General features: G+C 16.7%; 3 protein-coding genes across 3 annotated transcripts, besides 40 other annotated features; 1 reads left to right on the top strand and 2 right to left on the bottom strand. All coding sequences in view use genetic code 6, as the record gives it.

The window, feature by feature from the left end:
- Positions 1-593: 593 nt before the first annotated feature.
- Positions 594-663: a microsatellite.
- Positions 597-622: a microsatellite.
- Positions 664-803: 140 nt separating the features above from the next.
- IMG5_002360 (sec7 domain protein) lies at positions 804-8,684 on the bottom strand (the record flags this gene model as incomplete). The annotated part of the gene is made up of 10 exons (XM_004040019.1): positions 804-2,301; positions 2,680-2,906; positions 2,964-3,169; positions 3,520-4,540; positions 4,590-5,987; positions 6,245-6,389; positions 6,457-6,718; positions 6,821-7,710; positions 8,000-8,423; positions 8,534-8,684. 10 exons carry the CDS (start codon positions 8,682-8,684, stop codon positions 1,446-1,448), a joined length of 5,580 nt encoding a protein of 1,859 aa, XP_004040067.1. The 3' UTR covers positions 804-1,445.
- Positions 2,077-2,120: a microsatellite.
- Positions 2,362-2,523: a microsatellite.
- Positions 2,452-2,494: a microsatellite.
- Positions 2,494-2,518: a microsatellite.
- Positions 3,431-3,491: a microsatellite.
- Positions 3,445-3,491: a microsatellite.
- Positions 4,550-4,596: a microsatellite.
- Positions 5,179-5,206: a microsatellite.
- Positions 5,993-6,050: a microsatellite.
- Positions 6,749-6,815: a microsatellite.
- Positions 7,568-7,610: a microsatellite.
- Positions 8,428-8,470: a microsatellite.
- Positions 8,440-8,519: a microsatellite.
- Positions 8,685-8,744: 60 nt separating the features above from the next.
- Positions 8,745-8,796: a microsatellite.
- Positions 8,784-8,831: a microsatellite.
- Positions 8,790-8,872: a microsatellite.
- Positions 8,793-8,873: a microsatellite.
- Positions 8,874-8,893: 20 nt separating this feature from the next.
- Positions 8,894-8,932: a microsatellite.
- Positions 8,933-9,000: 68 nt separating this feature from the next.
- IMG5_002350 (hypothetical protein) lies at positions 9,001-10,971 on the bottom strand. The gene is made up of 3 exons (XM_004040018.1): positions 10,565-10,971; positions 9,538-10,407; positions 9,001-9,395 (listed from the first exon to the last, which is right to left on the bottom strand). The coding sequence occupies exons 1-3, from the start codon at positions 10,920-10,922 to the stop codon at positions 9,106-9,108; spliced, it is 1,518 nt and encodes a 505-aa protein (XP_004040066.1). The 5' UTR covers positions 10,923-10,971; the 3' UTR covers positions 9,001-9,105.
- Positions 9,399-9,487: a microsatellite.
- Positions 9,416-9,487: a microsatellite.
- Positions 9,427-9,498: a microsatellite.
- Positions 10,429-10,555: a microsatellite.
- Positions 10,972-11,089: 118 nt separating the features above from the next.
- Positions 11,090-11,142: a microsatellite.
- Positions 11,104-11,156: a microsatellite.
- Positions 11,157-11,163: 7 nt separating this feature from the next.
- Positions 11,164-11,224: a microsatellite.
- Positions 11,166-11,224: a microsatellite.
- A 330-nt stretch (positions 11,225-11,554) lies between these two features.
- Positions 11,555-11,579: a microsatellite.
- Positions 11,580-12,189: 610 nt separating this feature from the next.
- Positions 12,190-12,238: a microsatellite.
- Positions 12,211-12,256: a microsatellite.
- Positions 12,257-13,347: 1,091 nt separating this feature from the next.
- Positions 13,348-13,385: a microsatellite.
- A 1,130-nt stretch (positions 13,386-14,515) lies between these two features.
- Positions 14,516-14,575: a microsatellite.
- Positions 14,530-14,586: a microsatellite.
- A 197-nt stretch (positions 14,587-14,783) lies between these two features.
- Positions 14,784-14,822: a microsatellite.
- Positions 14,823-15,150: 328 nt separating this feature from the next.
- On the top strand, positions 15,151-15,525 carry IMG5_002340 (hypothetical protein; the record flags this gene model as incomplete). Its single annotated transcript, XM_004040017.1, has 1 exon — positions 15,151-15,525. The coding sequence occupies one exon, from the start codon at positions 15,151-15,153 to the stop codon at positions 15,523-15,525; it is 375 nt and encodes a 124-aa protein (XP_004040065.1).
- Positions 15,306-15,370: a microsatellite.
- A 106-nt stretch (positions 15,526-15,631) lies between the features above and the next one.
- Positions 15,632-15,675: a microsatellite.
- A 48-nt stretch (positions 15,676-15,723) lies between these two features.
- Positions 15,724-15,757: a microsatellite.
- Positions 15,758-16,651: 894 nt separating this feature from the next.
- Positions 16,652-16,701: a microsatellite.
- A 660-nt stretch (positions 16,702-17,361) lies between these two features.
- Positions 17,362-17,405: a microsatellite.
- Positions 17,406-18,086: the final 681 nt, after the last annotated feature.

Genomic DNA, 18,086 nt, shown 5'->3' with positions numbered 1-18,086 from the left:
TAATTAAAAAATCATATTATTTTTATTGATTTGAAACATAATTGTTATTATTTTATAAAAAAATAAAAAGTAATATTTTTTTAAATTTTTTACAAATATAATATTTTTTGTATTGATTTTAAATCGTATATAAATAAAATATATTTTATTAATATAAAAAATATTATAACTAGATTATTAATTATATAATATACCATATAAACATATAATTAATATTATTTAAAAAGTAAAAAATTTAACATTAATTATTAAGTAGATAATGAACTAAATTATTTTTATTTTATTGTATGTCGAATTATATAATAAATAATAAAAATATGGGAAAACATTGTATAATTTTAATTATTAAAAGAATAATATCTCCAATTATAACAAAAGGAATAAAAATTAAAAATAATATCGTGAAATTTGAAATATAATTTTACATATTATTAAATAATATCTATTTTTTCAATCTATTAATAATTTATGTGGAGAAAAATTTAATTATATATAACTAAATTAAAAATAAAAAGAAAAGTAAATAAAATATATATATATAAATAAAAAAATATTAAAATAAATATTTATTTTTATTCATTAAATAACATGAATTTTATATATATATATATATATATATATAATTTTTTATATATATTTATTTTATCAATATAATTTTTATATGGGTAATTCTTACTGCATTATAATTATATAAAAGCAAAAATCATCATATATCTAACGTTTAAAAACATATAATAATAATAAAATAAAAATCAATTAAAATTTATATATATATATATATATATTTTAAAAATAAAAAAAATATGGACGACTTCGAATTAATTAAGGGAGATAGTGAAAAACTCTAAGATGCCTTAAACGAGCTTAATTAATAACAAAAAACATTAGAAAAAATGAATAAATCAATATAAACTTTAAATTAAGCTTTAGAAGAATAAATACTAATCCGAAGAATAATGGAAAAGAAACAAGTAGACTGTCAAGAAACTATTGAAAGTTTAAAAATTCAACTCACATCCTTCGAAATGTTAAAGAAGAAATTTTTAAAATAAAAAAGTCTTTTAGAAGCTTCCAAAATATAAAATGAAGAACTCGAAAGTAACCTTTTTAAAAATAGCAAACTGAATTAAACTCTATTTGAAGAAAAAAGAAAAGTAGAAGTAGAAAATACTCTCCAAAAAGAATACATTAAACACTTAGAATCTCAATTCTAAACATAAAAAAATCAATTAGAATCTAAGAAACTACTAGAAATATCTCTTAGAAATGCCGAGTAGAGAATTTTTTCTATAAAACAAGAAAACTTCATATAAGTCCAAGATTTAATAACCGAAAATAAAAAAATTCATTAAAAATTAATATAAATAGAAAAAGAATTACTCTAAAAAACAACTTTTCTTTAAAAAATAAATTAAATCGAAAAAATAAATATTTCAATATAAACCTCAAAACCAAATATTTAAGCTTCGCGTAGTTAAAATAATTAAACTCCTTAAATAAACCATACTTTTATATAAACAATATAGGTTGCTACTAATAATGCCATTATTTAAACTAATAAACCTTTAATTTCTCATATAGAAATTCAAACATAAAAGTCTCAAATTTCTCATGCTGATATTTAAACTTAAAATCCCGCTTTTTCTCATATTGAAATTTAAACTAATTCTTTAAAAAATAAATCCATTTCTACTCAAGCTTCTGAATGTGAGATTTTCGAACAAAAATCTTAGTGTCTTCCTTAAGATAATGTAATTATTAATAATAATTCTATTAAAAATCCTTTAAATTTAATTTTTGAGAATTCTACTCCTTCTTGTTAAGTTTGTTAAAAGAATTAAGAAGAATAACTACTATAATTAAGTGATTTATAAGAAATCGTTATCATAAATGGAATTTAAAATGATAAGCCATTGAATTTGATTGGATAAAAAATAAATAACTTCTTAGAAGTATAAAAAGAAGAAACAAATAATAACTTTTAAAATGAAAAGCTTTTTAAATTAACTGATCTTAAATAAATTGTTATTGTAAACGATAATAAAAACTAAGTAAATATAATTTCTTTAAATAGTGAAAGAAATTTAAAGAAAAAACAAAAGAAATAAATGAAAGAACAATTGAAAATTCAAAAAGATTAAGAAACATTAATTACATATATGAAAAATGTTAAATAATAAATAAGATTTAATTACTTTAAAAAAATGCTCTTGAAAAAAAATAGCTTGAAAATGATTTTAAGTAATAATCATGGTGCTAAAATGCTTATGTGCTATTGATAAAAAAAAATATTAAAAAAAACTTACTTTTATATATATAATAATAATAATATTGATGATTCTAATAAATAATAATAAAAAAATATATATATTATATATTATATATACTTTATAAGAAAAAAAATATTAGATATATATATAAATATATATTTTTATAAAATAAATAAATTAATTTAATAAAGAAAAATAATTTTTTTATTAAAAAAAAATTATTTATATATATATATATATATATATATTTATTTTGTGTTTTTTTAAAAAATAATTATTTGTTTATGTATATAATATTAAAAAATTTGTATTTCCCTTTTAATAAGTTAAATGTCTTTCTCATTTTTTTTTAAAAAAATAATTATCTTTTTAATTAATTCAAAAATTAATATCTTAATTATCTTTATACTCATTTAAATTATTCATATGTTTATTATCATTATCTGTACTTTCAAAAATAAATAAATAAAAGCTTTTCATAATTTTTCTAACTTAAATATCTAAATACTCTTCTTAATCTCCACATTTATTACAATTTTTACACTAATAACATACAATTTAACTAAAACTTTTATTTTAAGTATATTAAATCATATCAAATAATAAACAATATATTTCTTTCGTTTTATTTTCAATCTAAAAATATATTTTAAATTTTATATTAAAAGAAAGATATTTAAATTTATAAATTACATAATTTAAATTAATTGATTCTAATATAGGAAGAACGGTTTCGTAAATAATAGCCCTATAATTTCTTACATGTCTTTACATTTCTGTTATTTATATATTCTCGATAATAAATTCAATTGTATCTTCATCTTGATCTTCTAATTGCATTTATTATTATTAAAATTTTTAATAATTTTATTATTGATTATTAATAATTTAAATTAAATCTTTATGAATTTTTATAAAATAACTTAGTTTTTCTATTAATTATCTTAAAAAAGAAATAAATAAATATTAAAAAAAAAAATTACTCCGTTAAATCTAGTAAAAATTTTAAATTATTAGTATTTTTAAATTTAGTAAATTGTATTAACAAACACATAGAATAAGATAAGGTTTCTTATTAAAGAATACCAGGTAATTATTATAATTAGGAAAAAAAACCTAAAAAAAAATAGAAATAAAAACAATAAATATTTATAAATTAAATAAAAATAAATAAATATATATATATATAAATATAAATAAATATATATATATATATATATACACATTTTTTTTTATAATATACAAATACCTAATTTCCATATACAATATCTTAGGAAAATTTATTTATTAAATTTTATTGCAAAAGAATTTGATTTTTTTATTATATTTTATAAATTATCTAATTATTTCATATTTAATTATTCATGAAAATTATCTAAAACATCTTTAATTACTTTTAATATTAAAATATGAGCTTCTGATTATGAATAAATAACCTCGAAACTAATTTTTTAATTTTTTAATTTTAAAAAACTTTCTCTTCTTTTTCCTTTTAAATCTTAAACAATTTATTAACTCTTTTCATCAAAATTAATTTCTTATAATTTCACTGGCGTTGTTATTCTAATTATCCTATCGAAAAAATCCAAAATAATATCCCAATCACTATCAATAAACTTTATTCCTAAACTCATAATCGTATTTTTAGACGCATTTACACTCAATTAAATAATTTAATCATTTGTATTATTTATGCAATTTTCATAAGTCTTTATAAATTCACCCAATAAAGATCCTAGTTTATCATAATAATCAAAAAGTAACTTTGTTATATCTGTATAAGCTTTATTGATAGAATTTTTTAACCAAATTAATTCTTTAGACTATTTTTTAAAAATCATCTATTAAAAAGTAAACTACATCTCATCAAACAAAGGCCTTAAAACTCCCTAAAAAATCATTCGCCAAAATTCTATTGTAAAAACATGTCCATATAAAGAAAGTATATTAAATAAACTATCCATTCCTTTAGCTTATATATTATGCCTTTAATCTCCACATAAAATAGTTAATACTCCTAATAATGGAAACCAATAGGCTATATATATATATTATTTAAATATATATAATATTTTTTATATTTTATTACTATCTTTTGTTTTTGTACTTTCATTTTCAAATATATATTTTATATATTATTCAACATATTAAATTGAGGTAAAAGCAAATTTTTCTTCCTTATTTTTACTTAAAGATGTTAAACATTAGACTATATCAGCATACAAATCATATATAATATTTAAATCCTAATCAATTATTAATTTTAAAATCTTTTTATTAAAAAATTAAAAAAAAAAAAAAAAAACTTAAAAAAAATACTTAAAAAGCATTTTTCGATAAATCTGTATTATTATCTTATATTGCATAATTTATAATATTAAAAATAATTTTCCAGCCAGATTTAATTTTGCGATAAAAATTTGTACAAAAAGCTTTTATACAATCCAAAATGAAAATTTTAATAAATATATTTTATTTTAAAAAAATTATTTCAAAAACCTTTAAAAAATCTTTCTAAAAAGTTAAATTGAATCTTTCTTTTTTACCAAAAAGTTTCTATGAAAGTTGTTTCAAATTATCTACTGCGTTCATTGCTATAGTAATATTTTAACTGCACCCGATTTCCGCAAAATGGCATCTAATGGTTATCCATATTCTATTCCAGATAATAACTATTCTTCCCATATTAAGCTCTGCAATTTCTACTACTTTTTATAACGAAAAAATAATCGGGACTTGCGAATTTTGCATTAATTCTTCATAAGATACCCTACAAAGTGCAATAACGAAATCCTAAATAGATTCCCCATCTAAATGGGAGCTATTAATGAATATCATTTCAATTATATCAGTATCAAAAAATAAATTTTGTTGTTAATTAATCTAGATTTCATCCAAATTATAGGTAGATTTTTTTATTTCGATTTTTTTATTTCTAATAAGCCCTACCTAATGTAATTTGCTAGTTAAATTAAGTATGAAATACCATCCTTTTCTAAGAAAATTTCCTATTTTCAAAGAAAAAGAAAGCAAACTATTGATTAAAAAAATGTGTTTTTTTTAAAAATTATTAAACGAAAAAAGACTAAAATTATAAAGATTGCACATTTCTTCCAAAAATAAATCTTTTTCATATTCCATATTAAATTATCCATATAAATAAATCATACATTAGAAACTTTCTACACAAATAGTATAGTTATTCTCTTCATCGTAATTTTAAAAGGCATATTTTAAACTTTTCAGTATTTCTTAAGAAATACACTCTATTAAAGGTGCTAGATAATAAATAGAATTCGCTTAAACAAATTTTTATTAAGATTAATTTTTTTATAATAATTTTTTCCCATTTTATATCATCTAAAGGGATTCTTATAGAAACAAATGCTATTTCTTCCTTACTGAAGTCTATAGAGTTTCTTATAAATCCTACTTTATTTTAGCCTTCTCATGTAATGCTAAAGGACTTTTTTTTATACTATTATATAATTCACTTAAATATTCATTTTCTAAGTTCTCGCCCTCTATTCCTTTTGCGATTTTAATAAAATCTTCTAATTTCATTTTCTCTTTGACTTAAGGATTATATAAATCCGTTTATAACATAATTAATAAAAAAGATAATGTATAAGCTCCACTAGCACTACTAAATATATCAGGATTATCAGATTAGAATTTATCTCCGAATTTTTAAAGTATTCTATCTACTATTTATGCCTATGTATATATATATATATATATATATATATATATATATATATATATATATATATATGTATAAATGCTATTTTTTTATTTATATATATATACTTCTCCTGGTAAAGTAAATTATTGTAATAATTTTCTCATAGCTTCATCGATTCTCATTTTTTTGAAATCTAAAGTATCCGTAAATTCACTTAGTACGCTTATATTAATTTCTTTATACCCACCTATATATTCTCCTATTGCGTCCTTACTGATCATATCACTACTTTTTAAAACTTTGCAATTCCTTTTGCGTCATCTGCTTATAAAATGCCAGCTTCTACTAAATGTTTAATACCTGTATTTGGTTTTTTATTAAATTTAGAAATTGCTCTTTAAGTTTCTATTTTAATATAATGTTGTCTATCAATTCTAAATATATAATAATTATATTAAATATAAAAAATATTTTTATATACATAGATTTTATAATTTTTACTAATTTTATAATAAAGCTGTATCTATTTTAGGTATTTAAATATTGTCTTTCGTTTCTTCTATTTAAGTATTATGTATATTATTAGAATTATCATCCAAATTATTATTTTTATTCAAAACTTAATAGTTCTCATAATACTCATATATAGATTTAATTTTAATAAATAAAGTTTCTATTGCATAAGTACTCAAACTTTATTCTTATTAAGGACTTACCATTAATTAAAATTCAGGATTTTAATAATATCCAGTAGCAATTAAACCTATTATTTAAATTAATATAAAGAAACCTAATATATATATATATATATATATATATATATATATATATATATATATATATATATATATATAAATATAAATACTCAATATCTAAACAATATTATAGGTTAATTAAGCTTAATTGGGTGAGCAATCATAATTTACATAAAAATCTATAACAATTTGATTTTATTGAAAATAATTATTAATAACTTATAAAGCCAAATACTTATGTGAAGAACTAGAATTTGTACTTTATAGTAATTTAATGATAATTTCATTTAAAAAAATAAGAATTTCGTTTTTTAATTCTTTTTTATGATAAATAATCAACAAAAGGAAAATTGAAAAAGCCTATTATAAAATATTACTATCATTATGTAAAGAACATTTCAGAATTCCATTAAAAAAATTATTTTTAATAATTTAAATTGCCTATTATTTTTCGAAAAAAGTGCTTCCTTTTAAATCGAAAATGGAATAAAGAATTTTCAATACAATTATTTTATATTTATTATTGTTTCCCATTAAATTAATCATTTATTCCTATTCAGAAGTTAAAATATAACATAAACAACTTAAAATAGTTAAACAATCTTAATAAGCTATTTTACATATTCTAACATAATTATCTCCCTCTATATTTATTTTCTATTCTTATTCGATTAAGTTATTTTTGCATTATTAAGAACATATGCCTACATTTAATTATTTACAGAATAAATTCGCAGTATTTCTACAAAAGGAACACCATCCAAATTTTCCTGCTTTTTATTAGATTTCATTTATTATTTCATTGTTTTTAATACAAACATTATCTATTATATTCTAAAGCTAATTATAACATATATTTTAGTATGTTAATTTTTTATTTAAATATTAATTTTATTATTTTATATAAAAATTTAAATCTTCTAAATATCCACTAAAGTCTCCTTAAGTTACTTCTTCTTAACTATTTGTATTATTATTAGGCGAAATATCTTTTTATTTCCTAGAAGAATTGTAATAAGGAGAATTAGGAATTTATTTATTAGTTATTTCAACAAATTCTTAAGGTCCTAGACTTTAAAACATGCTCTTTTAAGTATCTAAAACATAGAATTTTTAAAAAATATAACCAATTAATTATTATAAAGCATTTTAAGCTGATTTTTCTATACTTTTATTTTTCGTAACTTTTTATTAAAAAATATATAGAAAAATAAAAGAAACAAAATTAATAATTTTATATATATATATTTATTTTATTAAAAAAAAATTATTTAGAAAATTTTTTTTACATTTTTTTTTTACTTGAATATATTTATATTAATGTTTCTAATGCTAAAGTCAAATAATTATTATGTAATTCAGTTTTTGTATGTGTTCCTAATTATTAAATAATTTAAATTACATTTAATTATATAGTTTCTTCTTTAGAACTTACAGTTTATATTATTGTTTCAATTATAGTTTATAATAATGTTCTATTTTTGTTTACTTGATTTTATTTATTTTACTCTAATTATTCTTTAAAATCTTCTAAATTAATATTATATGCATAATCTTCACAATTTCCATCTAAAAAATTATTTAAAGTTAATAAACATATTGCATTTATAGAAACTTCAACTAATCTTTATATTTTAGTTTCAATAGCTAATTTATATATTAAAAAATATTAATTTGCATTTAAATGAGGATGTTTTTCTAATAACATTTATTCTATAATATATATAAATATATATAAATATATATAAATAATATATAAAGAAATATATTTTAATATTTATATATAAATATATGTTTATTTTTATATATGTTATTTATATTACTTTTCATTTAATTTATATATTCTCTAAATGCTATATATTTTTTAGGTATGTTTTTTTTTATATTTTCATATGATTTTCCTATTATTTCTTAATATAAATTTTATTATTTCTATTAGTTAATATATTCTAATTAAATATTAATATTTTCCATATTATTTTAAGATTCTATTATATTGTATATATTTTTTATTAAAATAATAATGTAAATTAAAAATATATGAAATAAATATAAATACATAAACATATAAAAATATAAATATATATTTTATATATATAATATATATATATATCTATATATGTTTTATTTTATTTTTTTATATTTTATATTTATATTTATATTAGAATATGTTTTTGATTAATTAATTTATATATTTTATAATTTAATTTATTTTATAATTTTTATTATTATTTTTTTAATAATTATAAAAATAAAAGTTTAAACTTAATTATTTTTAATAAATAAATTAAATTTTTTATTTTTTTCTTTAAATATTTTAGAATAATAAAAAAAATCGCAAACAAACATATATATTTATATAATAAATTATAACATAAATTTATAAATAAGAAAATCAAATATGAATAGCTTTTCCATAAGCACTCATGCAAGCTTCCTTCAAAGCTTCTGAAATAGTCGGATGTGCATGACAAGTTTTTCCCAAATCTTCAGCCGATCCACCATATTAAACTGCAAGTACTGCTTCAGCAATTAATTCACCTGCCGCATTACCCATAATATGTACACCAAGAATTTTATCAGTATCTTTCTCAGTTAATACTTTAACAATACCTTCATAATCATCATTAGCTTTAGCTCTAGAATTAGCCATCATAGGGAAACTACCTTTAGCATATTTAATACCTAAAATAGATAAATATTTAAATATATAAAGATAATATATAAAAATAAATATATATATTAATTTTTATAATATATATAATATATATATATATTTAATTTTTATTTTTTTATTTATTTTATTATTTAAATATAAAATATTTGCCTGCTTTAATTAATTCCTATTCATTTTTTCCAACCCAAGCTATTTCTGGATGAGTATAAATAACATTGGGAATAGTATCATAATTAACATGTCCTGCTTTTCCAGCTATATTTTCAACTGCAGCAATTCCTTCTTCTTCTCCTTTATGTGCTAACATAGGTCCTGCAACAACATCGCCTATGGCATAAATATTAGGAATATTAGTTTACAAATTATCATTTGTAATAATTCTTCCCTTATCATCCATTTTAACACCGACCTTATCTTATCCTAAACCACCTAAAAATGGTCTTCTTCCAGTCGCTACTAAAACATGTTCAGCCTATAAACTAATGCTAGGCCCTCCTTTAACAGGTTCTATATTAACAACAGCATGTGTGCCCAAATTTTACCCGGATATGACTTTATGGCCAGTTAAAATCTCTATCCCATGATGTTTTAAGGACTTATGGAAAACCTTAGCTATATCAGAATCTAAAAATGGACAAATTTAATCAGCAAACTCAACTACAGTAACCTTAGTACCGAATCTTTAATACACAGACCCCATTTCTAACCCAATAACCCCAGCTCCTATAATGATCATTTTTTCGGGAATTTTCTACAAAGCCAAAGCACCAGTGGAGGATAAAATAATCTTCTCATCAAAAGGAAGGCCAGGGAAAGGACTTGGTTCAGAACCGGTAGCTATAATAATATTTTTAGTTGAAACAGTTTATTTTTATCCATTTGATAAATCTACTTATAGTGTATTTTTATCAGATATTTTTCCAAATCCTTTTATATAATCTACTTTATTTTTTTTAAACAAGAATTCAATTCCTGAAGTTAATCCTTTTACTATACTTCCTTTTTTTTCTTATACTTTATCTATATATTTTAAATAAATTAATATATATATATATAAATAAAATATGAATATATATATTATGATAAATATTTAAAAAATTATATATATATGTAAAATTATATATATATATATATATATATATATATATATATATATATATATATATATTATTTTTACTCCAATTTAAATTTATAGATTCACATTCAATACCTAATTATTTAAATTATTTAGTAGAATCCCAGTATTTTTAAGATATGTTAAGTAAAGCTTTTGATGGAATGCATCCGACGTTTAAACATGTACCTCCTAAAGATCCTCTATTTTCAACACATGCGGTTTTAAATCCTAATTATCCTGCTTTTATTGCTGCCACATAACCTTTATTTATATATTAATTTATTTTTTATTTATATTTAGTACCAGCAGGTCCTCCTCCTATTATTACAATATCATATTAAGCAACAGATGAAAAACCAAATTTGTTTTATTTTAATGAATGTAGATTAGAATACTATTTGGGGAATATTCTGTACATATTTTTTTATAATATTGTATTGTAATTTTATATATGATATTTATTTTTTTATTAATTTATTTAATATCAGAATATATATTTTAATTTTATATTAATATATAATTACTATAATAAATATATATTATTTTTCTATAATCTTTTAATAATTAAAATGGTTTATTATTATTTTTTAATTTATTTAATAATAATAATTTTATTTTAATAAATATAAAATAATTTTTGTTAATGATTATATATTCAATATAAAAATAATATATATTTTTTAAAAAAAATAATAATTTTTATAATTAAAAATAAAATTTAAAATATATAAATATTTATTAATGATTGAAAATTCCCCAAAAACACTAAACAGTGGCATAATAAATGAAATAAAGCCTTTAATTTTATATGATTTTTTATAATTTAAAATATGCCGTTATGTATTTTTGTAAATTCCAGGTGCTGCTTAATGTATGAACTTATATAATTCAATTAGTTTAACTTTATTCGCTCAAATAGAAAATATTTTCGGCTTCGTAAGATAACTAGGTAGAAATTTGCCATTTTTTTTATATTAATTAATAGGTAAAATTTACATAAATATATTTGATCCTATATATATATTTTTAAATAAATAGGATATCCTATAATATTTTTTATTTTTATTTTTTATTTAACTTCATAAACTCAATATTATATATTATAAGCCTTCGATAATGAAAATCAAATTTATTATTTAAACGTTCATTAAATTTTAATTACAGGAGCATTTCTATTCTACGTTTTAACATATTTTATTTCCCCAGGTCATTTCAATACTAAAGAAGACATAGATGAAATACATCATGCTATGTAAAATTAACCTGAACTTAAATATAATGTAAGAATTTTATGCGAACCATGCAATTAACCTAAAATAATTCGTTCAAAACATTGTGTGATTTGTGATAGGTAATTTTAATATTTATAATTTAAAATATTTTTATAATAAAAAAAGATGTGTTGCAAAATATGAATATCATTCTAAAGTTTTAAATAAATGTATTGGTGCAGCAAATTTACCTTATTACTATTTTTTTTGTGTTTTTATTAGTACTTTATTTGGATATTAGTAATTTATATTTTTTATTAATATAGTTATCTAATAATAAAAGGATATACATATTTTTTGTTATCAGAAGCTAAAAAAAATATAAAATAGATATTTTATAAATGTTATTAAATATAAGAATATGCTTTTATTATTCATCTCTTTTAATATAACACACAATTTTAGTAAATTTATTATATATAAATAAAATAATATATATATATATAAATATATATTTAAATATTTATTTATATATATTTTATTATACATTTAATTTTTTTATATTTATATAAATAGATATTACATAATTTAACAACAAACGAAGTCTAATAATTTAAAAAACTTGCCTATTTATGGAAAAACCCTTAATTAGATTTTTTTAATCCTTTTGATAAAAGTTTTATTGGCAATTTAATTGAATTTTTCTTAGTATTGTTTACTCATAAAGGAGTTAAAATCCAATATAACTCTATCTAAGATGAAGAAAAAAGTTTTGAAAATAAAAAGCAATGCGATATAAAAGATTTTCAAGGAAGTGATGGAAGTAATGATAGTGACGACGAAGAGGAAGAATCCAAGTCTCAAACAGAATCTTAAACAATTAAAGAAATTGAAAAAATCTGGTATAATAATGTATAATCAGAAAAATATTTTAATTGGAAAACTAAAAAATGTTATACTATAATTGATATTCCGAATTCACCAATGAGAAATGTAGTCAGACAGGTCTTAGTGAAATAGTTAAAAAAAGAACTTAGAAAATAAGAAGTAAATATTTTGTAATTTTATTATAATTACGAAATAAGAGAACTTGAAAAAAAACTAAAATAAAAGTTAATTTCAAAAGAATAATTTTAAATTTTATAATAGGAATTAACACAAAATTTTTAAAACAATAAAAAATAAGCTTTAAATAGAACTTTAGAAAATTATAAATAATAATTTCATAATGAAGATTATTAGAAATAAATTAAATAACATTTTAAATTATAATTGACTTAAAACCTATTATAATTAAATAATTCAAATAAAGAGGAACATAAATAAATTAAAGAATAAATCGAAATAAATACTTATGGACTTGCATATTTATTTGGATAGTAAGAAGTAGAAGAAGTAAAATAAAAAGTGAAATAATAAAAAGGAGAGAATAATAATAAATCTATTGAAACTAATAATATAAGTATCTAGTAAAATAATTTGCTAATAAATTAAGAAAAATAATTTAAATAAATCGACTTATAAATGCCTTAAATGATGTGATTTTATATATAAATATGCTAAAATATATATTATTAATAATAATTACAATAATATTTATTTTTATAATAATAATAATTATTTTATATTTAGTATTTTTAAAATTTAATATATTTTTAAATTTCAATATAATACAATTTTTATTTATTATTTACAAAAAATTAAAATAATATCAAATTTTTTTTTTTTTTTTTTAAATTAATTAAATAAATACAAAATAGCAAATATAATAAATGAATGATAATATAAGTAAAAATTAAAATTTATATAAATAAATTAAAAAAAAAGCATATAAAGTTGTATAAAAATTAGACTTTGAATAAGTAAAAACTACAAAATTGTTTTAAAAGTTTTACGAATCCTACAATAATAAAAATATTAAATAATAAAAACTACATAATAACTGCAATTTATAAAAAAAAGCTCCTCAACAAAACGTAAATAATACACAGAAAATTAATTAAAAAACAGACTTAAAACATGAATAAGAATAATATTTTAATTATAATCATAAGTAATAAATAGATGAATTAGATCATGAAAGTGAATTAGTTGGTCATTCTTAATTAATTCCAGGTGATTATAATGCTAAATTAAATAATGTAAAAAAGCAAATGCCACCCTACTAAATAACTAATCAATAAATATATTCAGAAAACAGTTTAATTTAATAGACAAACAGCAATTAATTTTAGAGGTAAAATCGATTTAATAATGAAAATTAGGATAAATATAACTAAAATTATACTTAATTGTAAGAAAATAGTAATAAAAAATATAACAGTAAATCAAAATAAAGAGAAAGTTAAGATAAATTCTAAAATAATAATTTAATATAATAATCAAATAGTAATAAAAAAGAAATGAATCATTAGATTATAATAAAGAACAATAAGAATAAATTAAAATACTTTATGAATAATAAATAGATAGACTAAATTTCAATTTGGAAGAATTTAAATAATAAATGCTAAAAGATAGAAATTCCTTAAATTAAACTATTCTTAATTAAAAAGATAATATTGATTAATTATAAGAAAAAGTATAGATTAAATATAGTAATTACATAATTATAATTGTTTTTTTATATAGATATATGATTTTTAAAGAAAATAAGAACTTTTATAAATGGAAAATGATAAGCATAAATAAAGAAATTAACACGAGATACTAATAAGGACTAAAATAGAAGAAGATTTAAGAGAAGTTTAGTATTAACTAGAAGAATATAAAGATAGAATTGAGTATTTATAAAAAAAAAATATATATCAATAAATATATATATATAATTATATATTTATATATTTATATATTTATATATTTTTTATTTATTTTTTTAGAGAATAATAAAGAGAAAATTCAAGAAAAGATGACAATATAAATTATTTAAAATAACAATTAGAAATATAAAAATAAAAAACATAATAAATATAGTAATCTATAATTTACAAATAAAAAATAAAATAAAAAATTTAAATAGAATTTAAAATGAACGAAATCAATAAAGTATGAAAGAAGAATAAGAAATATTATTTTAAGAATTATAAAGTTATTAATAAAATTATAAACAAATTGAAGATTTTAAAGAAAAATTTAATCATTAAAAAATCGAAAATAAACATTTATAGAATGATTTAGATGAACTCAAATAAAAAATGTAGTAATTAGTATTTAATAACGAGTAATAAAAATAAGAAATATATAATTAGAAACATAAGATAATGGAAAAAGCATAAAAAGAAAACTAGTTATAAATTTAGTTTGAAAATTCTCAAATAGAAATACAATAACTTAAAATTTTATTATAAAAAGCTGAAAACTAATTGATGAATATTAATAATACAAAAAGAATAAATTAAAATTACATATAAAATTAAGAAAATTATCAAGAAAATTATGACTTTAATACAAGAAAAAACTAAAATAATATATCATTTTAATAAGAAAACAATCATTTTAACTAAAAATAAAATTTTATTTATAATAATTCATTTAGTCCTTAAAAAAATAATAATTCTAAAAAAGCTAAAGAAAACATAAATGATTAAACTAATAATTAAATATAAAATAATGAAAATATAAATTATTTAAAAAGAAAATAAATAAACTAAAATAAAGATAATTATTAAAAATAATAAGATGAAAAAAAAAGCGATTATTCAGAAATATATAATATGTATTTAAATAATAATAATAATAAATTTAATTAATAAAATGATAATGACACTTATTATAATACCCAATAAAGAGATATTTAATAAAAAAAAATGATAATTTTTTAAAAATAATGAATTAGAATAAGAAAAAGAATTACCCATTAATGAAATAGAAAAATTTTTAATGAATTTAAATTAAGAAAAAGATTAAGTAAATTATTTATATATATATATATATAAATATATATATATATATATATATATAACTTTTTATTACGGGTTAGTTAATATATCAAAATTAATGAAAAAATATAAAATTAAATATTTAAAAAAATGAAATATATAAATATATTTATTTATGATTTATATATATACTTATTTTTTATATTCTTTAGATTAATAATTAATTATTAAAACTTGAAAATTCTAAAATAAAATCAGCCATTAATATTAAAAGAAAAATTTAATTAAATTAAGATTTAGAAAGAATAAATAATAATATTTCATAATTAAAAACTAAATTAAGAGATATGAATGCTTTATATGGATATTGAAAAATATAATATATATACATATATATATATATATTTTTTACTTAATTTTTTTATGTAATATTAAATTAAATTAAAATAAATTCTTTATATAAATATACAAAATTAATAATTATATATATTTTTTTTTAACTGTGTATTTATTTTATTTTTAAAAAAATGATTTCTGAATAATATAATCAATTATATGGTGTAAAATTAAATAAACCTAAAAATATTCAATAAAAAAATATATCAAGAAGTCTTTTCGAAGAAGAATTAAAAATAAATAAAAATAATATGCATTTCGAAAATTAAAATATAAAAAATATAAAATCTAAAATTGTAAACATATAAGCTTAAATCCGTTCAAAAAATTAAACTTCTAAAAAATCTTCAAATAATATAAGCAAGTTATATACTAATATTGAAAAATTTCAAACATATTAAGATAAAAGCTATAATAATATATAAATAAATTCATAATTAGTTAACAGTTAATAAATAAGTGAACATAATGAAGAAAGAAAAAACATAATTATTGATTAAGAAAGCTTTAAAGAAGAATTTTAAAATGAAGAAATTAATTAAAAATAAGAAAATAAGCCTAAAAATTCATTTTTTAATTCATTTAAAAAATTAAGTTTTCACCAAATAAAATAATCATAAAAACAATGTTTATATAAGAAAAATAGCAATATTAATAATAAATAATTAAATAATAATAAAATTTAATAGAATAAAAATGAAATATTAATTAATTAACAGCTTGAAATTTAACAAAAGTATTTAATTAATTAATTAATTTATTTATTTCAATTTAGATAAGATTTTGAATAATTACTTGAATTAATAAAAAGCGAAAAATTCAAAATAAGAAACTAAATGTCTTAATTATAAGATGAAAGAAAATTATATAAAGAATCATATTCGGAACTTAAAGTATTTTTTGTTTTGTTTTGTTCTTAAATAGGTATAAAATTATTTAAATAAATATAAAGGAATAATTTGAAATGGATGAAAAAATAAAAAAATCTTAAATATTTTAATAAATAGTTTATTTAATTAATAAATGTAAAGATCGTAATGGTAGTTTATCTTTAAAATAATATTAAGGTATACATATTATATATTGATTTATTAAAAATAATTAATATATTATTAAATAAATAAGATAAAATTGAAAAAACTATAAATTAATTAAAAAACAAAGATGAAATTTTGGCTTATTAGAGGTAAATATTTTATAATTCTTTTTAATGAAAAAAATCAATTTTAATAAAAAAAGATTAGCAATTATAAAACTTTTATAAATATAATAAAAAAGTAGCTGATTAATTATTATATTTATATATTAATTATAATTTTTTATAAAAATAATTTTTTTCTTATATTTAAACTTAAAAATAAATATTTATAAGATTATATATATTGAATAATTATTATATATAATTTTAATAATTATAAATAAAAAAATAAACTATAAAATATTATAAATATAATAAGCTATTTTTTCAAAAATACTTTATGTCGGGTTTACATAATTTAGTTTTAATAGTTTAATTTAAAACTATAAAAGAAATTTAATCTAAAAATCTAAAAACTAATTTAAAATAAATAAATATGTGTAAATTTCTCTAAGAAAAAGTTATATAAAGTTTCGTAATATGAAATAATATTTAATAAATATGCATTATGTCCCCTTTGGTGTTTTACAAATGCTATAATTTTATTTATATTTTCGATGAAATGAGATATAAAATTTAAAATATTTAATACTTAACTTTTTAAAATAAAAAGTAAATAAAATACTTCATATAATTTCATTTTGATAACAATTATAAATTTGATTAAATGATGTTATTAAATAATTGCTTATTTATTCTATAAAAATTCTTTATTTGTATTTTTGTTACAGTAATTTTATATTTTCTCATTATATGATGTTTTCCTATAATTTTATTATAAAGGTTTTTCGGGTTCTATTATATTTTTTATAGTAGTTTTTTTGCTGATATTGTTTTTAAAAAAATATTATAAACAATTAATATATAGATCCGTGTTTTTGCTATATATATATATTTAGTAGTTTTAATTTAATCTTTCAATTTTTTTATTTATTAATATAGAGAATATTAATAAAATT

The sequence above is a fragment of the Ichthyophthirius multifiliis genome, assembly GCF_000220395.1.
Source record: "Ichthyophthirius multifiliis unplaced genomic scaffold scaff_1120509249415, whole genome shotgun sequence".
In the NCBI taxonomy this organism is placed as follows: Eukaryota; Ciliophora; class Oligohymenophorea; order Hymenostomatida; genus Ichthyophthirius; species Ichthyophthirius multifiliis.
Note: the sequence above shows the minus strand (reverse complement) of the source record. Positions and strands in the feature narration are given on the sequence as shown.